General features: G+C 41.7%; 1 protein-coding gene across 10 annotated transcripts in view; it reads right to left on the reverse strand.

Moving 5' to 3' along the window:
- The window catches only part of DNAI3 (dynein axonemal intermediate chain 3), a 106,790-nt gene that overhangs the window by 3,629 nt on the left and 80,576 nt on the right, over positions 1 to 22,585 (reverse strand). The window contains exons 23-24 of one of the 10 annotated variants that reach the window (XM_059884550.1): positions 14,102 to 14,203; positions 515 to 577 (exon numbers count right to left, since the gene is read on the reverse strand). The exons of 4 other annotated variants lie outside the window; for them this stretch is intronic. In XM_059884550.1, the coding sequence (XP_059740533.1) occupies positions 14,150 to 14,203 (54 nt within the window). In that variant the 3' untranslated portion in view covers positions 515 to 577; positions 14,102 to 14,149. 5 more of the 10 variants (XR_009493789.1, XM_059884545.1, XM_059884544.1 and 2 more) reach the window with 5 other exon arrangements.

Raw genomic sequence — 22,585 nt, forward strand, 5'->3', positions numbered from 1 at the left:
TAAAAGAATAAAATATATACAGTGTATTTCATGTAAATTATACCTTAGTAACACTCTTAAGTGTATACATGTGCAATTGTGTATTGTACCTCTGAGACTCGTGTAGCACAATATTCTAAGATTCACAGTGTAACACTGCCTGTGAGAGCAGGAACTCTGAAGCCAGTCTTGGTTTGTGTCTCACTACATTTCTTGGGCTATTAACATGATTTTTCTGTCTCAGTTTTCTTAACTGTAGTATGGGGATGGTACCCACTACCTCTCAGAATTGTTGACGGGATTAAAATATATTAAAGCATTTAGGAGAGTACCTGATGCTGTAGTAAGAGCTCATGAAACGTTAGTTATCATTATTAGTAGTGTGGCATTAATTTACAGTTTTCAGCAGTAAATATAATCACTTTCAAATCATAAAGGCCCCTTATAGAATACTCAAGTAATACAGACCTCTTACAAGTGAATGTCCCTTTGCTTCAAAAAAAATCTCAAGTGATGAATAAAATAGATTCAAGGAGATTAGCCATGTAGTGATCTTCATTAAGGGCTTCCCAGGTGGCACTAGTGGTAAAGAGTCTTCCTGCCAATACAGAAGACATAAAAGATGCAGGTTCGATCCCTGGGTTGGGAAGATCCTCTGGAGAAGGAAATGGCAACCCACCACAGTACTCATGCCTAGAGAATCCCATGGACAGAGAAGCCTGGTGGGGTACAGTCCATGGCGTTATAGAGTCAGACACAACTGAAGCAACTTAGCACACAGCACAATCTTCATTAAAGCAGAATGCTAACTCACCTCTTGTCTCCTATTCCACTCCTGAAAAGGATTTGGAATGAGGAGGTTTTCTTAGATTATCCAGATGGTCCCTAAATATAATCACAAGTGCCCTTATAAAAGGTCAAGGGAGGTTTGACTGCATAATTAGTGAAGGGCGGTGAGGGTAGGTGGGGCGTCCCCTGTGTCTCAGCAGTAAAGAATCTACCTGCCAATGCAGGAGACCCAGAGATGCAGGTTGGATCCCTGGGTCAGGAAGATTCCCTGCAGAAGGAAATGGCAATCCACTCCAGTTCATACCTGGGGAATCCCATGGACAGAGGAGTCTTACGTGCTGCGGTCCATGGGGTCACACAGAGTTGGACATAACTGAAGCAACTGAGCACCCAGCACAGCAAAAGTGGGAGAGGAGATGAGTGACGTGCTGTGAAAGAGGGATGCCTGCAGCCCCATAGAGGAACGAGGAGCAGGATCTCCACTGCATCCAGAAGGAAGCAGCCCTGCCTGGATTTTAGACCACAAGACTCAGTTCTGACTTCTGGCCTCTTGTTTTTTTTGTTATTGAGTTGCCAAGTCATGTCTGATTCTTTGTTACCCCATGGACTCTAGTCCTCCAGGCTCCTCTATCCATGGGATTTTCCAGGCAAGAACACTGGGTTGCCATTTCCTTCTCCAGCGGATCATCCTGACCTGTAAAATAACAAATTTTCACTTTTTTTAAGCTGCTAAATTTGAGAAACCCTCTTTAGCTCCTCAATTTAAACCTGCCTAAATCTTCAGGCCTCAATTCAAAAGGTGCTTGCTCAGAAGCAACTAGAATAGATGTCCTCCTGTAATTGCTTGTTCTCCCATGTCTACTGCTTTTGACCTGTGATTCTTAACCCTTGCTGTGCATCTGATCTTCTACAGTCATCGCAGGTCATTGTGACATGCAAGCCAGACTGAGAACCACTGCTCTAGATGCGGGTTCTTCGGACTAGTTGGTAGTAAGAATAGAGCAACCTGGGCATGCGTGCATGCTTGCTCAGTTGTTTCAGTCATGTCCGACTCTTCATGACCCTTTGGATTGTAGCCCACCAGGCTCCTCTGTCCAGGGGATTCTCCAGGCAAGAGCACTGGAGTAGGTTGCCGTGCCCTCCCCGAGGGGATCTTCCCAACCCAGAGACTGAACCCTCATCTCTTATGTCTCCTGCATTGACAGGCATGTGCTTTCCAGTGCTACCTGGGAAGCCCAGCCTGGGCATATCCAAGTTTAGGAGACGGTTTTGCAAATGCTTGCAGGTCTTTGTTCCTTTCTAAGACACATTTACTTGAGCAAGAATTTTGATCTTACAAAATAAAGTACTCAAAGCCATCAGAAATATTTCTCTAATATCTTTTATTCTTATATATTTGTTTAAAGCTAATAGATTTTAAAAACTTGGCTTTATTTCTTTTAAATGAGACAGTTTGTTTTTAAAAATTCAAACAATATGAAAGATACAAAGATGAAAGCAAAAGTCATCAAAACTCTGAACATTCAAAAAGTGGTTTGGTAACATATCAGTGACTATCCTTTCAGACATCTCAGAGTCTATTTAATATTTATATAGTTTTGTGTATGAAATCTTACAAAATGGGACTGCATATGGGACTTGCTTTTTAAACTCAATATCATATTCTAGGTCTTTCATGGTCAATAAATAAAGTTCAGTTCAGTTCAGTTGCTCAGTCGTGTCCGACTCTGCGACCCCATGAATTGCAGCACGCCAGGCCTCCCTGTCCATCACCAACTCCCGGAGTTCACTCAGACTCACGTCCATCAAGTCAGTGATGCTATCCAGCCATCTCATCCTCTGTCGTCCCCTTCTCCTCCTGCCCCCAATGCTCCCAGAATCAGAGTCTTTTCCACTGAGTCAACTCTTTGCATGAGGTGGCCAAAGGACTGGAGTTTCAGCTTTAGCATCAGTCCTTCCAAAGAAATCCCAGGGCTGATCTCCTTCAGAATGGACTGGTTGGGTCTCCTTGCAGTCCAAGGGACTCTCAAGAGTCTTCTCTAACACCACAGTTCAAAAGCACCAATTCTTCAGCGCTCAGCTTTCTTCACAGTCCAACTCTCACGTCCATACATGACCACAGGCAAAACCATAGCCTTGACTAGACAGACGGTTGTTGGCAAAGTAATGTCTCTGCTTTTGAATATGCTATCTAGGTTGGTCATAACTTTCCTTCCAAGGAGTAAGCGTCTTTGAATTTCATGGCTGCAGTCACCATCTGCAGTGATTTTGGAGCCCCCAAAAATAAAGTCTGACACTGTTTCCACTGTTTCCCCATCTATTTCCCATGAAGTAATGGGACCGGATGCCATGATCTTCGTTTTCTGAATGTTGAGCTTTAAGCCAACTTTTTCACTCTCCACTTTCACTTTCATCACGAGGCTCTTTAGTTTCTCTTCCCTTTCTGCCATAAGGGTGGTGTCATCTGCATATCTGAGGTTATTGATATTTCTCCCGGCAATCTTGATTCCAGCCTGTGCTTCTTCCAGCCCAGCATTTCTCGTGATGTACTCTGCATATAAGTTAACTAAGCAGGGTGACAATATACAGCCTTGACGTACTCCTTTTCCTATTTGGAACCAGTCTGTTGTTCCATGTCCAGTTCTAACTGTTGCTTCCTGACCTGCATATAGGTTTCTCAAGAGGCAGGTCAGGTGGTCTGGTATTCCCATCTCTTGAAGAATTTTCTACAGTTTATATACATCATCATTTTAGTGAATTTATAGTATTGCGTCTTATAGCTTCTCAATGATGTACATGGGCTTCCCAGGTGGCACGGGGCTAAAGAATCCAACTGCCAATGTGGGAGATGCAGGACACACAGGTTTGATCCCTGGGCTGGGAAGATCCCCAGAGTAGGAAATGGCAACCCACTCTAGTATTCTTGCCTGGGAAATTTCATGAACAGAGGAGCCTGGCAGGCTACAGCCCATGGGGTTGCAAAGTATTGGACACGACTAAGCAACTGAGCGTGCACACATGAATGATTTACATAATCAGTCCTCACTGATGGATATGAAGTTTATTTCTAATGCTCCACTGTTATAAGCAGTACTGGTATGAACAATCTTGAGCACAGAGAAGCTTTTTAAAATTTAAGAGCATAGGGATGCATGAGTTAGTGAACGAGGGAGTGAAATTGCTCAGTCATGTCTGATTCTTGGCGACCCCATGGACTGTAGCCTACCAGGTTCTTCTGTCCATGGGATTTTCCAGGCAAGAATACTGGAGTGGATTGCCATTTCCTTCTCCAGGATATCCTCCCGACCCAGGGATTGAACCCAGACTCCCACATGGTAGGCAGACACGTTACCATCTGAGCCACCAGGGAAGTCCTCTGGGGATGCATAGCAGAGGGACAAATTGGGAGACTGGTACTGACATTTACACACTGTTATGTACAAAATAGGTAACTAATGAGAACCTACTCTATAGCACAGGAAACTCTACTCATTTCAGTTCATTTCAGTTGCACAGTCATGTCCGCCTCTTTGGGACCACATGGACTGCAGCACGCAAGGCCTCCCTGTTCATCACCGACTCCTAGAGTTTACTCAAACTTATGTCCATTGAGTCGGTGATGCCATCCAACCATCTCATCCTCTGTCATCCCCTTCTCCTCCCACCTTCAGTCCTTCCCAGCATTAGGGTCTTTTCCACATGAGTCAGTTCTTCGCATCAGGTGGCCAAAGTATTGGAGTTTCAGCTTCAGCATCAGTCCTTCCAGTGAATACTCAGGGCTGATTTCCTTTAGGATGGACTGGTTGGATCTCCTTGCAGTCCAAGGGACTCTCAAGAGTCTTCTCCAACACCACAGTTCAAAAGCATCAATTCTTCAGCGCTCAGCTTTCTTTATAGTCCAACTCTCATATCCACAGCTTTGACTAGAGGGACTTTTGTTGGCAAAGTAATGTCTCTGCTTTTTAGTGTGCTGTCTAGGTTGGTCATAACTTTTCTTCCAAGGAGCAAGCGTCTTTTAATTTCATGCAATCACCATCTGCAGTGATTTGGAGTCCAAAAAAATAAAGTCTGTCACTGTTTCCACTGTTTCCCCATCTATTTTCCATGAAGTGATGGGCCCAGATGCCATGATCTTAGTTTTCCGAATGTTGAGTTTTAAGCCAACTTTTTCACTCTCTTCTTTCACTTTCATCAAGAGGCTCTTTAGTTCCTCTTCACTTTCTGCCATAAGTGTGGTGTCATCTGCATACCTGAGGTTATTGATATTTCTCCCGGCAATCTTGATTCCAGCTTTTGCTTCATCAAGCCCAGCATTTCTCATGATGTATTCTGCATATAAGTTAAATAAGCAGGGTGATATATACAGTCTTGTATATAAATACTCCTTTCCCTATTTGGAACCAGTCTGTTGTTCCATGTCCAGTTCTAACTGTTGCTTCCTGACCTGCATATAGGTTTCTCAAGAGGCAGGTCAGGTGGTCTGGTATTCTCATCTCTTTCAGAATTTTCCACAGTTTATTGTGATACACACAATCAATGGCTTTGGCACAGTCAATAAAGCAGAAATAGATTAAAATTATACATTTTATGCTATATGTATTTTAACAAATTAAAAATTAATTAATTTAAAAATGATATATCCAATGTGATAATGATCAAGGGATCAATCTAAGAGGAAGTCATAACAATTTTAAATATCTATGCACCCAACATAGGAGCACCACAATAGATAAAATAAACACTAACAGACATAAAGGGAGAAATTGACAGTAATACAATAACAGTAGAAGACTTTAACACCCCACTCACACCAATGGACAGATCATTGAAACAGAAAATTAATAGGAAACACAAGTCTTAAATGATACATTAGATGAGATGGATCTCCTTGATATCTTCAAGACATTCCATCCAAATGCAGAAGAATACAGCTTCTTCTCTAGTGCACATGGAACATTCTCCAGGATAGACCACATCTTGGGTTACAAACCAAACCTCAGTAAATTTAAGAAAATTGAAATCTTCTCTGACCACAATACTATGAGACTAGATATCAATTACAAGAAAAAACTGTAAGAAACACAAACACTTGGAGATTAAACAACACATTTCCAAATAACCAATAGGTTACTGAAGAAATCAAAAGGAAAATCAAAAAGTTTTAGAAACAAATGACAATAAAAACACGACAACTCAAAACCTATAGGATGCAGCAAAAGCAGTTCTAAGAGGGAAGTTTATAGCAATACAATCCTACCTCAAGAAGCAAGAACAACATCAAATAGACAACCTAACTTTACACCTAAAACAGCTGGAAAAAGAAGAAAAAAAAAAAACACGCCCAAAATTGGTAGAAGGAAAGAAATCATAAATATCCAAGCAGAAATAAATTAAAAAGAAATGAAAGAAACAATAGTAAAGATTAATAAAACTAAAAGCTGGTTCTTTGAGAAGATAAACAAAACTGACAAACCTTTAGCCCAACTCATCAAGAAAAAAAAGAGAGAAGAATCAAATCAACAAAATTAGAAATGAAAAAGAAGAGATTACAACAGACACTGAACTGAACTGAACTGAACAACAGACAATGCAGAAATGCAAAGGATGGTAAGAGACTATTATGAACAACTATGTGGCAATAAAATGGATAACCTGGGAGAAATGGACAGATTCTGAGAAAAGCTCAATCTTCCAAGACTGAACCAGGAAATGGAAGCCATGATCAAAAATACCCCAAAAAAACAAAAGCCCAGGACCAGATGGCTTCATAGGAGAATTCTATCAAACATTTAGAGAAGAGCTAATGCCTATCCTTCTAAAACTCTTTCAAAAAATTGCAGAGGAAGGAACACTTCCAAACTCATTCTACGAGGTCATCATCATCCTGATACCAAAACCAAAGACAACACAAAAAAAGAAAACTATAGGACAATATCACTGATGAACATAGATGCAAAAATCCTCAACAAAATTTTAGCAAACAGAATTCAGCAACACATCAAAAAACTCATACACCATGATCAAGTTGGGTTTATTCCAGGGATGCAAGGATTCTTCAATATATGCAAATCAATCAATGTGATACACCATATTCACAAATTGAAAGATAAAAACCATATGATAATCTCAATAGATGCAAAAAAGCCTTTGACAAAATTCAGCACCCATTTATGATTAAAACTCTTCAAAAAATGGGCATAGAAGGAACCTTCCTCAACATAGTATTATAAGCCTACAGCAAACATTCTCAGTGGTGGAAAACTGAAAGCATTCCCCTAAGATCAGGAACAAGACAAGGGTGTCCACTTTCACCACTATTATTCAACATAGTTCTGGAATTCCTAGCTACAGCAATCAGAGAAGAAAAAGAAACAAAAGGAATCCAGATCAGAAAAAGAAGTAAAGCTCTCACTGTTTGCAGATGACATGATACTGTACATAGAAAACCCTAAAGATAGTATCAGAAAATTACTAGAGCTAATCAGTGAATTTAGCAAAGTTGCAGGATGCATAATCAATACACAGAAATCACTTGCATTTCTATATACTAACAATGAAAAATCAGAAAGAGAAATTAAAGAATCAATCCCATTCACTATTGCAACATAAAGAATTAAATATCTAGGAATAGACTTACCTAAGGAAACAAAAGAACTGTGTGCAGAAAATTATAAGACATTGCAGAAAGAAATCAAAGACGACATAAACAGATGGAGAGATGTTCCATGTTCCTGGGTAGGAAGACTCAATACTGTGAAAATGACTATACTACCAAACACGATCTACAGATTCAATACAATCCCTATCAAATTACCAATGGCATTTTTCATAGAACTAGAACAAAACATTTCACAATTCATATGGAAACACAAAAGACCGTAAATAGCCAAGTAATCTTAAAAGGAAAAAATGGAGCCAAGGAATCAACCTTCCTGAATTCACATTACACTACAAACCTACAGTCATCAAGATAGTATGGCACTGGCACAAAAACAGAAATATAGACCAATGGGACAAGATAGAAAGCCCAGAAATAAACTCATGCACCTATGGGTACCTTATTTTTGACAAAGGAGGCAAGAATGGGGCAAAGACAGCCTCTTCAATAAATGGTGCTGAGAAAACAAGACAGCTACATGTAGAAGAATGAAATTAGAACACTTCCTAACACCATACACAAAGATAAACTCAAAATGGATTAAAGGCCTAACTGTTAAGACCAGAAACTATAAAACTCTTAGAGGAAAACATAGGCAGAACACTTGATGACATAAATCAAAGCAAGATCCTCTATGACCCACCTCCTAGAGTAACAGAAATAAAAAGAAAAGTAAACAAATGGGACCTGATTAAACTTAAAAGCTTTTTACATAGCAAAGGAAACTATAAGCAAGGTGAAAAGATAACCCTCAGAATGGGAGAAAATAATACAAATGAAACTGACAATGGATTAATTTCCAAAATATACAAGCAGCTCATACAACTCAATGCCAGAAAAACAAACAACCCAATTAAGAAGTGGGGAAAAGACCTAAACAGACATTTCTCCAAAGAAGACATACAGATGGCTAACAAACACATGAAAAGATGCTCAACATCGCTCATTATTAGAGACATGCAAATCGAAACCACAATGAGATATCACCTCACACTGGTCAGAATGCTGCTGCTGCTGCTAAGTCGCTTCAGTCGTGTCCGACTCCGTGTGACTCCATAGACAGCAGCCTACCAGGCTCTGCCGTCCCTGGGATTCTCCAGGCAAGAACACTGAATGGCCATCATCAAAAAGTCTACAAAGAATAAATGCTGGAGAGGGTGTGGAGAAAAGGAAACGCTTTTGCACTGTTGGTGGGAATGTAAATTGATACAGCCACTATGGAAGACATATAGAGATTCCTTAAAAGACTAGGAATAAAACCACTATATGATCCAGCAATCCCACTCCTAGGCATATTCCCTGAGGAAAACAAATTTGAAAAAGACACATGTATCCCATTGTTCACTGCAGCACTATTTACAATAGCTAGAACCTGGAAGCAACCTAAATGTTCATCGGCAAATGAATGGATAAAGAAGTTGTGGTACATATACACAATGGAATATTACTCTGTCATAAAAAGGAACACATTTGAGTCAGTCCTGATGAGGTGGATGAACCTAGAACCTATTATACAGAGTGAAATAAGTCAGAAAGAGAAAGATAAATATCATCTTCTAGCACATATATATGGAATCTAGAAAAAAGGTACTGAAGAATTTATTTACAGGGCAGCAATGGAGAAACAGACATAGAGAATAGATTTGTGGAGATGGGGAGAGGGGAGGAGAGGGGAGATGTATGGAAAGAGTAACAGGGGAACTTACATTACCCTATATAGAGTAAATAGCCAACAGGAATTTGCTGTATGGCTCAGGAAACTCAAACAGGGGCTCTGTATCAACCTAGATGGGTAGAATGGGGAGGGAGGTTCAAAAGGGAGGGGATATATGTATACCTATGGCTGATTCATGTTGAGGTTTGACAGAAAACAAAATTCTGTTAAGCAATTATCCTTCAATAAAAAAATAAATACATTAAAAAAATGAAAACAGTATATACTATGTGAGGTTTAGATTGAGTTTTATATTTTTCTTTATGGATGTTAACTGTTGAACAGAATTTGTTGAAAAAAGCTATCATTCCTTCATTGAACTGCTTTTGCATCTTTGTAAGAAATCAGTTGTACATATTTGTGTGTATGAATATCCGAGTTCTCTATTCTGTTGTATTGATCTGTGAGCTTCCCTGATGGCTCAACCCGTAAAAATTCCTCCTGCAATGCAGGAGAAAGAGGGGACACCTTCAATTTTCTCTGAAAAAAAAGTCACACAGTGCCATTTCTGCTGCATTCTGTTCTTTGAGGCAACCACAGAGCCCCAACCAATTTCAAGCGAAGGGGAAATAGAGTCTATCTTTTGAGGGGGTGTGGCAAGGGTTTTGAAGAGCTTGTGAGACCAGATATATTGCTGTGGCCATTTTTGAGAATTCATTCAACCACAGCAGAAGCTTGTCATGGTTAAATCTCTAAAGCTTGTAAAGTGAAAGTGAAAGTGAAGTCACTCAGTCGTGTCCGACTCTTTGCCATCCCCTGGACTGTAACCTACCGGGCTCCTCCATCCATGGGATTCTCCAGGCAAGAGTACTGGAGTGGGTTGCCACTTCCTTCTGCAGGGGATCTTCCCGACCCAGGGACTGAATCCTGGTCTCCCTCATTGGAGGCGGACACTTTAACCTCTGAGCCACCAGGGAAGCGCTAAAGCTTGTAAGTGGTTCAGAATTCTGTCTGACTCCAAAGCCCTGACTCTGATCCAGATATTCCTCTTTGTGACTGAAAACTATTAACAGCACATTGTCAATTCCTTTTTAGTCTCTAAACAAGTTCTTATGAGCACTACTCATTTTCCTATAGGAAGACCACACATGAACTACTATCTTTAAAAGGTATGTAGATACTATTGTGGGTTCCCCAGTAACTCAGTGGTAAAGAATCTGCCTGCAATGCAGGAGACACAGGTTCTATCCTTGGGTCAGGAAGATCCCCTGGAGGAGGGCATGGCAACCCACTCCAGTATCCTTGCCTGGAGAATCCCATGGACAGAGGAGGCTGGTGGGCTACACGCATGCAGATACTCACTATTGTGCTACATTAGGTAGTGATTCATTTTAGAGCATTTTTGCATTCTTGGTAGCTTTTTTTTTTTTTTTTTTTAATTTAGCAGTGTTAGTCTCAGTTGCAGCACATGGGATCTTTCATCCTCGTTGCAGCTGTGGGATCTTTAGTGGCAGCCTGTGAACTCTTAGTTGCAGCATTCGGGATCCAGTTTCCTGACCAGGGATCAAACCCAGGCCCCCTGCATTGAGAGTGCAGAGCCTTAGCCACTGGACCACCAGGGAAGCCCTTTGGTGGTTTTTAATCCATGGAAAGGGAATAGTGTTTTCCAGGAGGCAGACATCAGAGAGAACACAGCACAGGTGGAGAACAGCGTAGACGGCAATGTCTGGAGGGGAAGATGGGAAGGCAGATCTGTGAGAGATGGGCTTAAAAAATAAGCAGGGCTGTGTCATAAGCAGGCAAAAAATTTAGACCCTGTCCTGAAGCTGGTGAGTGCCAACCATCAAAATATTTTAAGTCAGGAAGTGATGGATTCCAGATATGGTTGACGTGGATGGGGGTGAGAAGAACATATGAAACGTCTTCTGACCTATTAAACAAGAAGACCTATTAATGTCTTCTGACCTATTATCTCTTTCCCAAGATTAAGTCTAATTTTCCTCCTTTTCCTAAGTTTCAGACTTTCAGACCCATTTAATTGCTGTTGTTCAGTCGCTAAGTGATGTCTGACTCTATGTGACCCCATGAACTGCAGCACTCCAGGCTTCCCTGCCCTTCACTATCTCCTGGAGTTTTCTCAAATTCATGTCCATTGAGTCAGTGGACTGATAAACCTAATTAATTGGCTACTAACATAGATAAATTGTTTACATCCGGTGAGGTAACAGAATGGAATATCTTGGCTAGTTGAATGTTAATTAAACACTGTAAGGAGTTATAAGGCAATAAAATACACTATAGTAAGCATAAGTAAACTTGTTTTGATGATTCAAAAATCACTTTAGAATCCCAAAATAGTTCACCATCTATTATTATTATTATTCTACATACTCATGTTTAAAGCACTTAAATTTTATAAGGAACTTTCATATGTTTTATCTGACTATAATCTTCATGATCATTCTGTGCAATGGGTATTATCATCTTCATTTAATAGATGAAGAAATGGAGGAACAGAAAGATTATTTGCCCAATATTACAAAGCTTGAGTGTGGCTGAGTTTAAACTCTACACAGCTGTCTCTATACCTAATGACAATCAGAGATTATTGTTCAGTCCTAGAGAGACAACCTGCAGGCTGTATCCTACTGATATTCGAATGGACCTTGAAATTGGTCCCTAATAAACCTCTAATTATAAATCCCTAATAACAAGACTTTTTTGGTCTTTTGTCGTCAGAAGTGCTCACTGCAGAACTAGAACGCACTGAAGTTCTGGTTAAGGGTTGTTAGGATTCTGGATAACTGAGTTTATTCTGTTTTCTTAATTTGTTGTATTTAGATCCATACAGTCAATAAACTTCATGAAAACTGAAAAATTATTGTCAGTCTCAAAGGCTAATTTAGCTTCTTTATTCAGGCTGACATAAAGTGGGCACTTGCCATATATTAGATTTGATTTAGAGTTTTCTTTTTCAGAGTGGTTTTTAAAAGATAATTGTTTTTCTTAAAAATATGATTTCACAAAAGGACTGGAAATGTATCTTAGTTGACAAGGAATAATATGAAATCTCTTTCACATCTTCTTTCCTTCCCCTCTTTAATAAAAGATTAAAAACAGTTTAGAATATCACACGTACAGGTGACAGAGAAACCTTATTTTTTGCCCCTTGGAACGCTGGCATTGTTGCAGAAAAACACAACCTGCATTATTTACCACCCACGCTGCATATGTTTTTAATGCCGTATTTGTGAACAAGAAAGCATTTGGAAGCAATTACACAATTTTTTAAGATCCTTATTGTCTCCATATACTTCCATGGCTGGTTTCTTTGATGTTTGGGGTTCTACTCTGATGGTGTGAAGTGGTTTTACATGAGCCTGTGACCCTCAAACAGCTCAGCAGCTGTGGAAGGAGTGAATTCATCACACAGGGTTTAATTTGCCCTTCACTGAGATATTCAATTTCCGTTGCAAGGGCCTTGTTCAGTCACATAGTATCTGACCTGGCAATGGCAGCTTAGCAACCAGGTGGAGAGAGCCTACCCCATGCAGGCTTTGGATGCAGGGCACAGAGAGTGTTAATTATTTACAGTGGTGGATTACCACTGAGGCTGCGGAAGTGGGCCTGGACCATGGTCTGCTGGAGCCAACGGCCTTCTCATGCGAAGCGCACCCAGACTGTATGTTTATCTGAGGGCCTGAAAATACACTGGCTTAATTATGCAACATTTCTTGGTGGGTAAAAAGCAGTTTGTACAGCTGAATGATAATTAAATTTAATCTAATAAATCAATCCTTATTCAAATGATTAATTTTCAGAGTAGTCATAAGCATTTTAAGTTTTGCAAAAAAACAAGCTACTTTCAAACTTTAAATACTACATCCAATATGTCTGATCTCTTACTAATATGATCAAAGGCTAATATTAAACTAGGCATGCAGAGCCCCCACTTAAGCCATGCTTGAGAGTGAGAGACATTTTCATTATAATTAATAACAAAAATGTTAAAATCAGAGAGTATTACCTAGGACAAAGAGAAAACACTATGGCTTCTCTGGCACATGAGTGTATACACCTGAGACCAAGCAAGAAAAAGAGGCAGCATTCATTAATCACTAACTATGTGTCAGATTACATGGTCTTTGTAGGAGGTAGGCATGGTTATTAGCCCAGTTTTACAGATGATGTAACCCACTCTTGGGGCACAGAACAGCTGGATGATAAAACTGAGTTTAGGACTCAATTTTGCTAGGATTTCAAGACCCCATTTCTTTTCACTACACTGTACACTAGATCGAAAGATCTAAGTGCAGAAAAAGAAGACTGGGTTGGTCCACAGTGGGGAAGGAGGGGCAGTAGGGGAAAGGGCTGGAGCCACAAGAACTGGAAGGAGCCACAGCAGGGAACTCCATTTTCATTGACACTCAATATTTCTACACCTTCAGTCAGAGTTCCCAGCCTGGGAACTGAGCCCCAACTGTATTCTCTGATGGGATTCAGCAGGTGTGACCTTGTCTGCTATGTGGAGAGTCTGAGCCAGAGAAAAAAAGCATTTGCTGGAGAAGTTGAGGAGTCTTGGAGAGAACGCATCCCAAAAATGAAGAAGGCGGCACAGTGAGTCTGCGCAAATTCCAAAGTCTCGGAGGCAAAGGGAAGAGAGCATGATGGGTGGTCTGAGACTCACCCCATGCATCCTCTTTCCTTCCCTCTCCTCTTCCATGGGTACCAGATCTGCATCAAGCTCTGAAGGCTCTCCCTTGCGTCTCCTGCTCAGCCTCCCAATAAATCTCTTGCACACCTAGTCTTGCCTTGGTGTTCACTTCTTGATGGACCTGAACTAACAATAGGCATTGACCCAGCATGTTCCCCATTGTCACAGGCCATTAGCATCTCTAGCATACTTGGAGAAGGGAACCTTTGAGGGCCTGGTGGTTGTGGGCTTGTTTTTAAACATACGACTCCACCTTCTTCCCAGGGACTACAGAAGCCTGAAGGGGCTTCGCAGAAGGATGAAATACCTGATAAGTAGGTGGGGCAGGATCCCATGAAAAGTGGGCTATAGCTGTTTATGTGACTCCATTGGAGGCCTTAGGCTGGTGAGATGATGAGATCTGGAAAAACTGAGGTTATAAACACACAATAAAAATTTCACACTGAACTGATAATAACTGCTTTCATAGGCAAGATGAACCCCATGTTTATCAATAGCATGAATATTACAATCATATTGTATTTAAAAATTAGATAAAATAGTAGCAAAACATTTACTGCTTGCTGTATGCCCGACCATGCTAAGCTTTTTACTTGATAACCCTAAGGAAGACACTTATTCAGTATCTTCTGTGGTAAGAAAACCCCACTTTTGTTTGAGACAACAATGTGCCAGCTCCAGGTAATGGATTTTGTCATGTAACCATGACACTCCTGTTTTCTCTGTAGTCCCACCTTCTTCTTTTGTACTAAGAGTTGACCACAGGAAGCTAAAGCAAAAGTCATCTGGGGTTGAAGAGGGGGCTGGGTTAGGAAACACAGTCTAGAAGACAGCAGGGCAAAACCCTTCACCTTCTTCAGATCCTTGCTCCAATGTTGCCTTCCCAGTAAGATCCTGAATGCTCTGTTCAACTATATTTGTTGTTTAGTCACTAAGTTATGTCAGACTCTTTTCCAACCCCATGGAATATATAATCTGCCCGGCTCCTCTGTCCATGGAATTTCTGAGGCAAGAATACTGGAGTAGATGGTCATTTCTTTCTCCAAGAGACCTTCCTGACCTAGGGATCAAACTCACATCTCCTGTATTGACAGGCAGATTTTTTACCACTGAGCCTCCTGGGAAGCCCCTTTCAACTATATACTTCAATTAAAAAAATATTTTTTTTAATGTAGAGCCTGGTACATAGCAAGTATTCAAAATATTTTTTTCCCTTTGAGAGAGCATATGAAAATAAAACAGGGAAAATCACTACAGAAAGCACAGACTATTGAGCACAAATACCTGGGTCAGGAGCAAGCCTGGCATGTTGGGTGGAAGGAGGCTGCCATGATGGTGGGGTGATGAGGGCAGGAGAAGGAGAGATGAAACCCAGCTGACAACAGAAAGTCTGACCACATGAGCACTTGCAGGTCCAGGAAAGCCTTTGGCTCCTACCCTGAGTTAGCTGGGAAGCTGAGGAGGAGCTCTGAACGCAAGAATGACAGCCACTGGCTTCCACTTAAAACCACCACCTGCCTGCTGTTGAGACTGAAGAGAGAACTATTAGGAGATCAATATGACAATTCCACCAATGATGAAGGTGGCTTGGACCATGGTGGGAACAGTGGGGAAGGAGAGGTGTGACCAGGTTCTGGGTGTATTTTGAAGGTGTGGTCAAAAGAATTTGCTCATAGATTGGCCATGAATTGTGAGAGAAAGAGAGAAATGAAGGATGACATCAAGACTTTTGCCCAAGCAACTAGAAGCAAGGTGACTAGAGGACAGTGGGAAGGAAGCATGGATTTTGGAGAGAAATTCAGGGACTCAATTTTGGACATGTTTAAATATGAGATGCCTACTGTACCCCCAGCCTTCCTCAGTGGCTCAATGGCAATCTGCCTGCAATGCAGGAGACATGGGTCGAGAAGATCCCCTGGAGGAGGAAATAGCAACCCACGCCTGTATTCTTACCTGGAAAATCCCAAGGACAGAGGAGCCTGCTGGGCTACAGTCTGTGGAGTCACCAAGAGTCGAACATGACTGAGCAACTGAGCATGCACACATTATACACCTAAGTAGAGACATTAAGTCACCCCACTCCAGTACTCTTGCCTGGAAAATCCCATGGACGGAGGAGCCTGGTAGGCTGCAGTCCATGGGGTCGCTAAGAGCGATTTCACTGTCACTTTTCACTTTGATGCGTTGGAGAAGGAAATGGCAACCCACTCCAGTGTTCTTGCCTGGAGAATCCCAGGGACAGGGGAGCCTGGTGAGCTGCTGTCTATGGGGTCACACAGAGTCAGACACACCTGAAGTGACTTAGCAGCAGCAGCAGAGACATTAAGTACTCAAGTGAATATACAGCTCGATTTTATGGGAAAAGTCCCAGCCAGGTATGGAGGTTGTATGTAAAGCTATGAGACTGGATAGATTCAGCTAAGACATGAGTGTGGATTATAAAAAAAAAAAAATGAAAGAAAAAAAATTCAGGCACAAAGTTGAGTCCCTGAGACATTCCAGTAATGACACTAACATGTGCTGGACACCATCACCTATATGCAGGTGTTCATTTGCTGTTATAAAATGTTACTCCACAGAAGGAGAATGTTTCACAGCAGTAAGTCATCTGGCCAAAGGCACTCAGACATGTGCTACTACTTACCTGACTTTTGGTAAATAACTTTGAGTTTTACTTCCTCTAGCAATTTAACTTATAAACCTTGGCATCATCCTTTGTCTTCCCTATCCCATCCAATCAGCCTTTCATTTTTATTTTAAGCTTTGGGACAGGGTGTCCTAATCTTTTACCCTGAACTATTATGACTGTCTTCTGTTAGGATTTCCTGCCTCAAGGCTCTCCCACTCTAACCTGTTCCTTATCTTCCTGAATATAAAGCTGACCATGTCACCTTTCTGCTTAGCCCTTCCATTAATTCCCCATTATTTGAAAACTCTAATCCAACTTTCTTTACTTAGTTTAAGGGAGGCTTCACAATCTGGCTCCAAGTCTCAGCTCCAGTCTCATCTCCTGCTATTTCCCCCTTAACCCACCTCCCACGCTGGTCACTTTGCCATGATGTTGAACCACTTTTTTTTGCAGGGGGAGGGCACTGGCATGTGGGAATCTTAGTTCCTTGACCAGTTATCAAACCCGTGCCCCTTGCAGTGGAACTGTGGAGTCTTAACCCCGGTGTGCTCAGTCGCTCAGTTGTGTCCAACTCTTTGTGACCCCCTGAACTATAACTCGCTAGGCTCCTCTGTCCATGGGATTCTCCAGGCAAGAATACTGGAGTGGATTGCCAGGAGATCTCCTCCAGGAGATCTTTCCCACCCAGGGACTGAACCTGCATCTCTTGTGTCTCCTACATTGGCAGGTGGATTTTTTTTTTTTTTTTTTAACCACCAGCGCCACCTGGGAAGCCCTGGACCGCCACAAGGGAAATCCCGTGGGTGTGTGTGTGTGTGTTGAATCTCTTATTGAGACACATTAAGCTCTTTCACAACTCAGTTTCATATGCTGTTGCCTTTGTGTGCCCACACTGGTTAAGCTTCAGTTTAACCAGATACTGATTAGAAGACGGGACAGTGCACATCATCTCATTCCACACTTCTGAGGGAAACTTTCAACTTTTCACCATTAAGTATAACGTTTGTTGTAGGATTGTTTTAGATACCCTGCATCCAGTTAAGGAGGTTTCCTTCTTTTTGTAGTTGCAAAGAATTTACTGTTTTATCATGAGTGGCTGTTGAATTTTAGTGAATGTTTTACTGCGTTTATTTGGTATCATAAATTCTCTCCTTCAGTCAATTGTTGATTTACTCTCTACTGTTACATTGGGCTTCCCAGGTGGCGCTAGCAGTAAAGAACCCACCTGCCAAAGCAAGAGATGTAGGAGATGCAGGTTTGATCCCTGGGTCAGGAAGATCTCCTGGAGAAGGGTATGGTAACCCACTCCAGTGTTCTTGTCAGACGTGACCGAAGCGACTGAGCACTACTGTTACACTAACTTTTTATTTCCTAGATAAGCTCAATGTGATATCTTCATACGTTACCCTCTTTCAGTGTATATTTCAGGATTCAATTTACTAATATTTTGTTTAGCTCATGGCCTGATAATCTGTGCAGTGGCCCAGTGGGAGCACTTGGTGGAGATGTGACCAAAAACAACCTGATAATTAGAAGCAAAGTTTGATTTCCCCTTCTGGTCTGGGATCAGGGGTTCTGAATAGATGTTGACTGAGGATTGAGTGTGGATGTCTTAAGCTCTGTAATACTACAGGAAAATGAAAGCTTCATTATCAACCCCTTTTATATTCAGTACAAAGTTTAGTACACATTCAGTCCCCAAACTGAAACAGATCTTATTGCTTAATTCAAAAGTTTTAATTGTAGTGAGATAAAAACTTAATATGTGCAAGTAAATCTTTTTAATGTCTAGTTTGCTAGCTCACCTTACATAAAAAATAATGAGCAAAAAGAAAATTCCCACAGACCCCCAAAACACCTCTACAGAAAACTTTTCTACACTAATTCCACGTATGACATTGATTCTTTCTCTTTGCTTAGACCTAGATTGGTGAGGATAGTCTTCTCCAGTTCCAAATAACTCTCGTAGTCCATTTTCAATTCAGCCTCCAGTTGTTCTTTTGACTTCTGAAACGTTTTCTAGGGGGGAAAAGCAAGTCATTTGTATAAAACTCTGACAGCTAGAGATACCAAAGGCTGGAGGAGGCTATTTCCTTTTAAGATTTTGATGTGGACTTTTTAAAGCCCTTATTGAAGTTGCTACAATGTTGCTTTTATGTTTTGGTTTTCTGGCTGTGAGGCATGTGGGATCTAGCTCCCCAACCAGAGATAGAACCCCACACCTCCCTCCATTGGAAGGCAAAGTCTTAACCACTGGACCACCAGGGAAGTCCCGTGGAAGGAACTTCTGTTATTTCTGAAGGGCCGGACTGGCTGCTGTTCTCCAGAAGGGCTTTGTGGGGCAGGGGGCAGGAGGGCATCTCTTTCATAGTCAGGGAGAGGGGCTGCTGACCCTGAATAGGAGGGGCACAGATCAGCAGAGTAGTGTGTGCAGTCTCAAGGTATCTCCTAGTGGTGGAGCTGATCAAATTTTGTGATGGACTGGATGTGGGCTCTCAGGGGCAGAGGGAATCCAGGCTAGCCTATGAGCTCCTGCCACCGGTAGAGGGAAGAGCATGCTGAGAGGGGAGGGGAAAAACAACAGACCATTTATTCAGCTAATTTACCCAACACCACTTGCTGAATAATCTGAGTCATCTGTTTTGTTCTTTGATCTGTCAATGTTTGCATGGGTACTGTTCTGGTTTAGTTAGTATTTTAATTTAAATTAAATTAATTAATGAAAGTTATTGTATCTGCTAGGGCAGTCATTATGATTTTTAAGATTTTGTTTCTTCTCATCTGTGTCTCCTTTCAGATGAACTTACGATTACTTCATATTGGTATGTCGTCCTGTGATTTTTTAAAAAATAATCTTATTTATTTCTTTTGGCTGTGCTACACAGGTTTTTCTCTGCTTTGTGGCAAGTGGGTGCTATTTTCTAGTCGTGGTGGCTTCTCTTGTGGCAGAGCACGGGCTCGAGGGCACGTGGGCCTCAGGAGTTGCGGTGTGTGGGCTCAGCACTTGTGGCACCGGGGCTCTAGAGCACAGGCTCCATGGTTGTGGTGCAGGGCTCAGTCGCTCTGTGACATGTGGGACCTTCCCAGACCAGGGGCCGTGCCCGTGGCTCCTGCATTGGCCGGCGGACTCTACCACCGAGCCCCCACAGGATCCCCCTGTGTTGGTTCTGTCTCTCCTCCTCTTGCCCTCTCCCCACCCTAATGTCTTCCTGTGCCTTCTGGTCTCTTGTCACAAAACTCTGTCTTTGAGGATTCTATCGAGGGCACCACCACCGTATTTTATTCTAGTTTCCTGAGAATCATGTGCAAGAGGCATTTTCTTCTTTTCGGTGTTCACCATGCCTGAAGTTCCCTTCATCCCCTGCTGTATTTGTGCTTTATGTTTGCTTTTTCCCTTTCTTAATATCTCTGCTTCCTCAGATTCCTCATGTCTAATCACTGTAACCACATTATACCACTGAGAGTATTAAATGAATTATTAAACATGGCAGGTCCTCAGAATGGTACATGGCACACAGTAAGCACTTAATAGGTGTTAACTACAATAACCAGTTCACAAAAAGAGCAGGACTTGATAGGGTGAGAGTAGAAAGATGTTATTCTCCTAACTTTTGTCCTTTGCCACATTTGTGACAGATTCTGTAGCATTTCCTACCACTTTTAGATATTAGGAATAGTGTCATTTTCAGATTATCTGAAGATCCAGCCCAGCCCAGTATGTAATTGAAGAACTGAAATGCCCCCTGCGCACTTCCATTGGTCGCCTCCACAGGTTGCCTCACTCCGTTAAGAAAGTCCTTTGAGGCATCTGATTTGAGCCTAGCCACTTTCAAGTTCCCACCTGACCCCAGGACAATTCACCCCCTCATTCTGCCATCAGTACAAGTTCTTTGCTCACTGGTCCTCTCTCCACTAGTCTGTCAGAGCTGTTCAAGCCAACCTCTTGCTTGCAGACTTTCCAGCCATAGGAGTCAGGTCCCTGTCCCTGGGTTTCCTATATTCTCCCTGGACGGTCTGCTCTGGTCCCTTGGCAGTTTCTGGCCCTTGGATTTCTGTGGCTCAGCGAGCCTCCTGCCAGGGGTATGAGGCCAATTGTCCATCCTCACCAGCAACCTGTCCCCAGCAGTGCTTCCCTTGATGGTCTCCTCCCAGAGTCTGGGTGGTATTGCAGGAGTAGGAATGGGGAATACACAGCCCTCCAATGCTTCTCTCAAAAAAAAAAAAAATTCTCTCTTCCAACCTCTTTCCCCATAGCTCTTGCCTCCCTTGTGTAGCCTGGATGTGGGTCATTGAATAAGGGCTGCAGAATTGTTTTGAATTCTGAATGAATCACATGGAAACTACTGCTTGTTTTCTGCTTTGGGTCTTCAGCTGAAATTCCAGTTAAGAAAATTCCCATTTTGTGTGCTGTTAGAGCTGTAATTACTATTAATTTTCAATAAGTGAGTGGTATCCAGATTCAATGTTTGCAAAGAGATGGGTATATGATTACCCTCATATCTGTGGGTTGAAGTGCATAGCCTAATCTCTGCCAGCTGAGGGGGGGCACTCATGAAGACCGGCCTTGCTGGATGGATGTGTGATTATCTCCTGCCCTCTGTAATAATACTAATAGTGGACACATTAGCACTTCCCATCTGTCAGTTACTGGCTAAGTGCTGTAAATATTTAACTCGTTTAATCCCCACGGCAATTGTCTGAGGCTGTTACAGTTTGTTCCCATGTCTCCTATCATCAGCCATCGCTTGTAAGGAGATACTTCTGATGAACATTTGGCTGTTTTTCCTTGGTGACTCTATTCATGTTCTAAATGTAACAGAGGAACCCCTTTAAATGTACTCATTTATCCACAGTCTAGTTCCAGAGAAAACTTGAGACATGGAAGCTCTACTTTAAGGAGGGTACAATGCCAGATGGAAGTTACAACAAGGAGGTGGAAAAGTTTTGGAAACTCAGTTCCAAGATATGATTATTACAATATTCAAGTGTTTTAAAAGTACTTCACATGAAAATTATTATTATCTTATATGGATAATTAGCTGTCACTATGCTATTTAAACACTCCTAGGGGCTTCCCTGGTGGCTCAGTTGTAAAGAATCTCCTCCCAATGCAGGAGACTGGGGTTCATCCCTAGTCCAGGAAGATCCCACATGCTGCGGAGCAACTAAACCTGTGTGCCACATCCATTGAGCCTGCGCTCTAGAGCCCAGGCACCGCAACTATGAAGCCCTGGTGCCCCAGAGCCTGTGCTCCACAACAAGAGAAGGCACTGCAATGAGAAGCCCGCACACTGCAGCTGGAGAGTAGCCCCTGCTCTCTGCAACTAGAGAAAAGCCTAAGCAACAGTGAAGACCCAGCAGAGCCCTCCTCAAATTTTTCAATAAATAAATAAAGTACAATTATAAAAAATAAATAAGTAAACGCTCCTAGTAATTGCGGATGATTGCTGATGTTGGAAAATGTGGCAGGTAATCTCCCACGGCAGAAGTTCATCCAATGTTTGTGATCATGTAAAAGAACAGACCAAGACCATTTTTTCTGTAGTAAACAAGGTCAATTAATTGGCTTTTTTTTTATATCTCATCACCACTAAACAATGTTTTGAAATGATGCTTCATCTGCTTTTGTTACACTAATTTGTATCTAACAGTATGATAATGTTAATCTATTTGCTAATGCAATACATGAAAATATTTCCATATGTTTGTGTTTTTAATTGAGACCTAGGGTCTCACATGAGTAATTATATTGGGGGAGGCTATATATTTGGCTATAAGGAAACAGAAGGCAGTGATGAAATTGTTGTTGCCAAAAGGGCAAGGAAGGGAATGAGCAAGAGAAAAGCAGAAATATGGACTGAGATGACCTCAAGTGAGAAAGAAAGAAGAGCTGAATTCACAGACTGTTTAAAGACCCCAATTCCATTGGTCAAGGGAAAACCAACAAAGTAAAATCACATCAGAGAGGTTGAGAAAGACGAGGGTGAGGGCTTCAGAGCTTTAGGTTTCTTTTTGGTAGAGTTTAAGAAGGATGTGTCCTACACCAAATTATCCTCAATCGCAAATTTCACAGTTTCAGTCTATTACAGTAAAATTTGTATCTATTCGTTCATCTGTCTCTATATACTGTGCTGTGCTGTGCTGTGCTAAACTGCTTCAGTC

The sequence above is a fragment of the Bos taurus genome, chromosome 3 (assembly GCF_002263795.3).
Source record: "Bos taurus isolate L1 Dominette 01449 registration number 42190680 breed Hereford chromosome 3, ARS-UCD2.0, whole genome shotgun sequence".
Classification (NCBI taxonomy): Eukaryota; Metazoa; Chordata; class Mammalia; order Artiodactyla; family Bovidae; genus Bos; species Bos taurus.